Genomic DNA, 7,287 nt, shown 5'->3' with positions numbered 1-7,287 from the left:
CGGCACTCTTTTCTCTTATTGTTACGTGCCGCCAGGATTTTAATTGGTCGATCAGCACCATGTGGTATTTGTTTACATACGGGCGCGGCTGTTTTGTTTCTGGGCGCCTCTCCTCTCTCTCTCTCTCTCTCTCTCTGCTGCGTGGATGCTAGAGTGGCCTTCCGGGTGCACGAAGTGGCGGTACTCTTAGGCGTAGCTTATTTAGTGACTCCAACGGCAACCTCATGGCACGCTCACCAACATCACATAACCCCTCTCGCTTTCCCATACTTAGCACAGGCATGCAAAAAAGGCAGACGCAAACCAACGTGCATGTGCCGAGACGTGCGTTTCATTTCGCGACAAATGTGGGACAAACAAAATAGAAATCAAACCAGATATGTCCTTGGGTGTACACAACACGGCTGACTATGTTACACAGCATTACACATTACATTACACAGGGCAGGGAAAGGGATGTGGGCAAGAGGAGCTATTCACACAGTTCTTCACCCGATCATAATCTGCCATCCACTAGTGCTAGGAACAGATTCCGATATCGCTCCATCCTTTTACAGGGGTGACAGAGGCGCACATCGAGATGTTTTTGCAGTATCACCATTCCGGGGGGGGGGGGGGGGGGGGGGGAAGAAAGAAAAAAAAACAATGTGTTCGCAGCGTTATCCATGCACATGACTGAAGCCACTAGAGTCGTCTGCACAACTCATTTTAGGATTGACATGAGGCATGCAGGCCGTGTATATAACGAGATGATTCTATCATTTTCTGATATTTCCGTGAACCGGGCACAGAGAAAGATCAGTGGAGTTCTCTACTGGGCTAGCCAACGAGCCAGTGAGGGAAATTCCATTTGAAAAACCTTCCGAGCTGCTAATCTCCATTCTCCTGCAAGTCACAGCATCCATGGCAAAAATAGCAACCGCAACCCAAATCCAGGGGGCGGTTACAGCGCGCACACACTCTTGACCGGACGTCACCGCAGGCTGCAGGCAACTGGGGGCACCCACCAGCCACAGGGCAGCAGCTGGACTTGGCCGCATCACCACAACCACACACAGCGGGCGTCGTCACCACAATCGGCGCACGATGTCGCCGGCTGCATCCATCCGGGTCAGCGTTTAATCCAGGTCACAGGGCACTCGTAGCCGAGGGTAATGCAAACTCAGAAGAACAGGAGGAGTAAACCAAGGAGGGTAATCCTGGAGAAGGTCGGCAGCTGGCACTGGGAGGTGGGTGGGGCGGGCGAGGGAGGGGCATAAAGGGCACCGGGGGCGGTCACTGAGCGCCGATAATCCATCCATCCAGGCTGGGCACTGTCTCGGAGCACGCTGGCCTGTATAGTGTCCACCATGTGGGGCACTGTGGAGAGCACACACTTCCAGGGTACGTGGCTGTCAGTATCCAAGGGTATCCGCAGCTCGGCGACGCACAGCAAGAGCTGCCGCGAACCTATCTCCAGTGCACATTAAACACGCACACAATCTACTATTTTGATCATGCTAAAAGAAAAACTCCCTCGCTGGCTCGTTCACTCAGACTCTCTCTCCCTCTATTTTTCCCCCCACTTGTCTAACATTAAAACTACTTAAATAAAACAAGCAGTTAGCAAAATACTTTTGAATACCTCCGAGTGGCGTCACACCTTTTTAGGCGCAAATCAGTCTGGTGAATAGTGATGCCTGCCACAGGCAACAGTTAATCCCACTAACCACCCCCGACAAATCGTCAATCGAAGCGTATAGGAGTGAACATGAGCCTCACATGCCCAAACAGCGTCATCGTGCCAGGTCACTTCAATCAGGCCACAGTTACACGGAGTACTGAGGCCGATGTCCACGGAGTTCCACGCTCTCTAACTACTCCCTAATTCTGTAAAAATGCTTAAAAGAAAACTGGTCTGTGAACCAAGCCCTGAACTCCAATCATAACGTGCAACAATGCAGCACCATACCCACTATCATAGGAATGCCCAATTCTGTATAACGTTTGATACATGCATTTATTTCTAAAATAATTCCAGGTGCAGCAAAATAATGAGTACAGGCAGGCAGCAGTCTTTAAGTTGCAAACGTGGGAGTAAAGGACAGAATAATATGGCACACACACTGATATGCCAACCTTCTAGGGAAAAAAAAAAATCCCTCAATGAACCTTCCCTAGACATAACCCAAAATGCTGTATGGAATGCGGTTATGGCAAAGTCTGAATAACTGTACATAGACAAATCAATCCAGCAACTGGGGGCACAAAAGGCAAAGAGGGTTTATACAATGCTGCTGCCGGCAACAATGTTGGACAATGGACAACTGCTTCATCCTAGAGATGGCCTATGTCATACCGATTGGATATGGACATAGGGTGCACCTTCTGGGAACCTCGACTTGTACTGCCCACGGCGAAATGTTCACCTTACAAAGTCCTAACTTCATATAACTTCATGCTAGAATTTTGCAGACTATAAAGAAATTCTGTGCAATTATTAGATCAAAGCTGCATGCGTTGATTGCCCCTCTCTGAGAACCCTTAAACACTGCTGCTAGAACTGCACGCGCACACTGTTCACCCTACTTACGAAGAAGACCTGGTACTCAAACATGACGGACAGTGACTTATCTACAGTGCAGGACAAGCTCCACTCCTCTGGTTTGCAGACACCAACTAGGCAGAACCCTGGTGTGCACAAACGAAGCCCAGAAACAGTGTGGCCAAGAGGTCCGAAACGCATTGCCGCTTGGCGCCTAGTGTTCTGCCTTTAGATTCTTGCCAATCAGGTGTGTGTCGCGACAAGTTATGCAAAGGAACTTGGAAGATGCTTCCTCAACCTCAGTCCCTCAACATCTGAAGGTGGCCCTGGAAGGCATCACCAGGCGTTCGTCTCCCAAGCAAAATCCAAACTGGGCTTTCCCCCAAACTCGCAGCGACCTCGTTGTGCGCGCCTTGCATCAGCACCCCGGTGCGACCCTCTGCCCAGCGGGCTACGCAGGAAGCAGGGAGAGGCAGTGAAGCACCGACCTGGGGTTCCTGGCCGGTCCCTGGACCGCGTAGGGTGCTCCCGGGGGCGCGACGGTGGCCGAGGGTGGGGGCGGGGGTCCGGGGGCGGCGCCGGAGGTCGGGGGCACCCTGGCCTCCTCGTGCAGCTGGAAGAGCGGCGCGGCCCCCGTGGCCCCCGTGGCGGCCGGCTCGTAGTACTCGGTCTTGAGCAGCCGCTCGTCCAGCTTGTTCTCGGCCACGTGCGCCTTGGCCGCCGACCGGAGGTCGATGAACGACACCGTCGCGCACACGCCGTCCGCATCGCGACGGATCTTCACGCTCTGCACCTTGCCATACCTGCGAGGAAGAGACGAGACGTGAGCCACGGCAGTAGGCCTTCAAATGTCGCGCCATGTATGCCTTCCTTATCGCCCCACCTCATCTCGCCAGTTGCACGCACAGACCGGCGACGAAGCGTGAGGGCATGATGAAGACCACCTGTTTGCCGTGCGCACAAGCTTGCCTTAATTTTTCATGGTGCGAATTCACAGGTCAATTCGCACCACGTAGAACGGTTTGCGTGCACGCGCAATTGTGGTCGCGGTAGCGCTGAAGCGGTTAATAGAGATCTAAGCATGACCATTTTATAAGCCTGCACGGAACGAAAACGAAACAAAGCGCACGACAGTGCCCGCAAGTGCGACGCCCAAAGACACAGTGGTTTCCAGCCCTATTTTGCCCAGTTGAGCCACTATTCAGGTATGGCACATCTACGGGGCGCACCAGCTCATTCAAACCAAGCGGCATGTTTGTTTTTTATTGTTTTTGTTGTTGCTGTAGCATGAAGTCCCCCGTGTAGCACTTTTTCCTTTTCCCTATTCGGATGGTCGTCCCCACTAACGAAGAAGGGAGCGTGCTAACAATAAAAAAGCAGCAGCCACACTATCGGCAGTAGCTCGCACGCAACCCCTCCGACGAATTCGTCGGTTAAGGAGGCAAAAAAGTATTAAACAAACCAGAAAGTGAATATTAGGGTCATGAAGCAGGTTGAACGCGAACGGTTCATTTAGAATCACAACGCCCCCGCCCCTCCCGCTAGTAAATACTCAATCGCACTCGAACTTATCCCGGAAATTGCGATAACCGTCCTTCAGACATTTAATTCTGCGCACGCTCGCAAAGAAATCCCCTCATTGCATCCCCCCGCTGTAACAAGCAGGTCAATTCGTTTTTCTCCACAAACTTGGAGCCGCAACGGCCGCGTATTTCTTTTCCCAGCACTCAGCACGGCGTACAAAGAGGCGGAGAAGCGCGGCATTCCACGGGCCGAACAAGGACCTGGCGGGCCACAAGAAGCAGGGTCCGTTCCTTTGCATAGGTCTTAATCTGACCAGAAATAACTTACTCTCTCTCTCTCTCTCTTCCTTTGTGGCCGGGGGAGGGGTGCGGCACGCGGAGCGGAGCAGCGAAACGGCGGACCCCCGTCCGGAACACCGCGTCGGCGGACACGAAAACATCCGCATCACTGGCAGACTTTACGTCACCGGGAAGAGAATAAAAATGCGTGCAGCACGGCGTGAAGGGGAACGCGAGATATGGAAAAGCAGGAAAGACGACGGCGAACGCGCGCCGAAATACCTTTTCCTCGTAGCCGGCAGAGCGAGGGGGACGACGCACTAACGGAAGCTGGCGCGTTAAACGGCATACCTATCGCACCAGCGCGGGGAATAACGACTTTCTCGGTGCGAGAACTGCCCCGCCAACCGGTACGGGCCTCGAGACTGACCGACAGGTATATGCAGTCACGGAGACGCGAACACGACAACGTGAACCTGAACGAACAAAGCTACGCAACGCAGTTCCTCTCTGCGACAGCGCGATCATTGAGTAAACACTTTGCGCCTTCGCGGTAAGCCTACATGGTGCGAACCAACCTGCGCGCCGCTCGTGCGGGAAAACGATGTATTCCCGGTACGCTTCTCACGATGTCAGTCTTGAAATACTCCAAAGCAACGGAGAAAGCGCTGTGCAGCAGCAGCTTGGAGAATTCGCCGATTACGTGGCACAACGTCCCTGTTAAACATGGTAACAGTTTCAGCCCGTATTTCGGCCCAAGTGGCAATGGAAGCTTTCAGAGTTTTCTCTTCGGCGCAGCATAGCGCACGTATTTGGGAAAGTCTGGCAGGCAGATCGCAGACGGCACGAGGGGCGGCATACGTACTCGTTATAGGCACGCTTCCAATTACCACGTACGCCGTCCGGGTCTCTGGAGGCGGCGGCTCAGGGGAACATTTCTTCGTTAAACACACACACTAACTTACTAAAGCACCTGCCGACCAGGAGAACGAGCCGACCGGCTAAACGCCAGGTGAAGTTCGTTAATCTCTTCGTGCTGCCAAAGCTGCACAGATCAAGACAGGATGACCACTTGACTGTTTCTACAAAATATTACGGCGGGAATAACGTGCGCCAGGGGTCAGGCTGTGAGGCGGCAGGCTATCGATGCGAGTGAACCGAGAATAACTACAGTTCATTCAGATCAGTAAGCCACGTAAACCAAGAAAAGTAACTATAGTTCACCCCAGAAAAGCTGCGCACAGCACTGTGGAGGTTACATTGTTGTCAACAGTCCGCCAACTGAGTGCCGCGGAGCTCCCGTTCAGTTTGCCTTTCCTATTTTGTAGCATCCTTCTTCGGCCACCAAGGCCCAGCTTTTCTAAGAAACGCATGCGGAGTGTGTCTGCGCGCTGACCGACCGGAGGGCGCGGCTGTAGAGGGGGACCATCGGCCCAGCTTGGGTTTCGGCGTGGCGTGTGCGCTGGTCGCTTTCGGGCTCCGGGTACTCGGTGTACTTCAGACGACCTTTCTGTCTTTTCCACTGTTTACTTTAGTGTGTTTTGTCTGAACTGCTTTCTTTACACCCATAATTCTCCAAGCGCGCGTTTTCGGGTTCAAACCTTGTGTCTGTGTTTGATTGGTCCTTTTCACTTTGGCGGGAACATGGCTGATTGGTGTTTACAAGCGTCTCCCCGATTGGCTGCAAAAAGTGTCTTAGTCGCGGTCCGCGCGCTCCAGAGGGCAGCGGGCGGCCTGCACCCGGACTCACTTCAGAAACTCGGCCGCCCATCGTCGGGCCCTTTCGCCGGGAGCCCGCGATCCAGTCGGCCATGTCCCATTAAGTACCCTTGATCTATTGACTGCTTTTCTCATTTGATGTAATAAGTGCACTCTTTCAAATTTGTACGTGTTAAAGATCAGTAAATGTCATCATGAAGTAAACAAGTTAACCTTTGTTCAACGCCTCGACTGCTTCACTGCGATCAGCACCAACCAACCAGACATTTGACCAAATTTCGCCGTTACATGAGCACGCCTAACTCACCGTGAAGGGAGCCTTGAAAGGACACTCTGTATCTCTTCCGGACAGGTGCAGCCACAATGCAAAGGCGCATCTTAAGAGGTCGCTTTCCTTCACGGTGAGTTAGGAGCCCTCAGAGGGCGGACTTTTTACAACAATGTAACCTCCACAGTCTGCACGCAGCTTCTGAAATGAACTATAGTTTGGTCCAGAACATGGAACCAACTTCAGAACGCTCTTCATCAAACCCCAGAATCGTAGGAGTTTTTCTGAAAGCGTATCTTCAGTGAATAAGTGGACCTATGCGGAGTTGAGGATCGCTAGGTGAAATAATGATAGCAATTTAAATACCGCAGTCGTTTCAGGACAAATGTTGCGACGATTACTGATGTTCTCCGACCTAGCCTTAGACTAACTGGCACACAGTCGCGACGAAATGCATCCATCATTAGCCCCCTCCTAATTTTCCTCTAACGCCACTAGCACCTTCCATGGCCGAGTGTTACTAGAGCCATTTTATCTCGCAACACTAACGTCCCGACCCCTAGTTACAGTTCCAACGCAAGAAAAACCGTGAGGACACGACCGACGGCGCTGTCTCGCGCCCGGGGGCGTAGACGCACTGCCGAAAGCAGAAGTCGTCGGCAGAGCTGCTGCGAAGCGCAATTACGTCCGCACTAGTTCTGGACGGCCGTAATTATCTCGCAAAATCGCGCCTGTTCTTCTTTACTTCGGCGTCGCTCCCATCGTGCGCTTATTTATTCCCCAGAGGGGGCGAGATGAGACAGAGAAGGGGAGCGCCATTCTGAAGTCGCTGGCTGCAGCAGCCCAAAACACGCCGGTCCAAATTGCGCGCCACGTCAGCGAGCTACGCCGACGAGGCAACAACAAAAAACCCTCCAGCAGGAGCAGCGCAACCCGAGCAACAGAGAGCCACGCAGAAGGCGGCCCCGTAAGTG

General features: G+C 52.9%; 1 protein-coding gene across 2 annotated transcripts in view; it reads right to left on the bottom strand.

Moving 5' to 3' along the window:
• The window catches only part of Spen (spen family transcriptional repressor split ends), a 158,207-nt gene that overhangs the window by 61,970 nt on the left and 88,950 nt on the right, over positions 1–7,287 (bottom strand). For both annotated transcript variants that reach the window (XM_077676171.1, XM_077676172.1), the window contains exon 2: positions 3,013–3,327. In XM_077676171.1, the coding sequence (XP_077532297.1) occupies positions 3,013–3,327 (315 nt within the window). The remainder of the gene's footprint in view (positions 1–3,012; positions 3,328–7,287) is intronic.

Source organism: Haemaphysalis longicornis, unplaced genomic scaffold (genome assembly GCF_048455015.1).
Source record: "Haemaphysalis longicornis isolate Haplotype H1 unplaced genomic scaffold, Haemaphysalis longicornis Haplotype H1 scaffold_7, whole genome shotgun sequence".
Lineage (NCBI taxonomy): Eukaryota > Metazoa > Arthropoda > Arachnida > Ixodida > Ixodidae > Haemaphysalis > Haemaphysalis longicornis.
The sequence above is the reverse complement of the archived record's forward strand: the minus strand, read 5'-3'. Positions and strand labels throughout refer to the sequence as shown.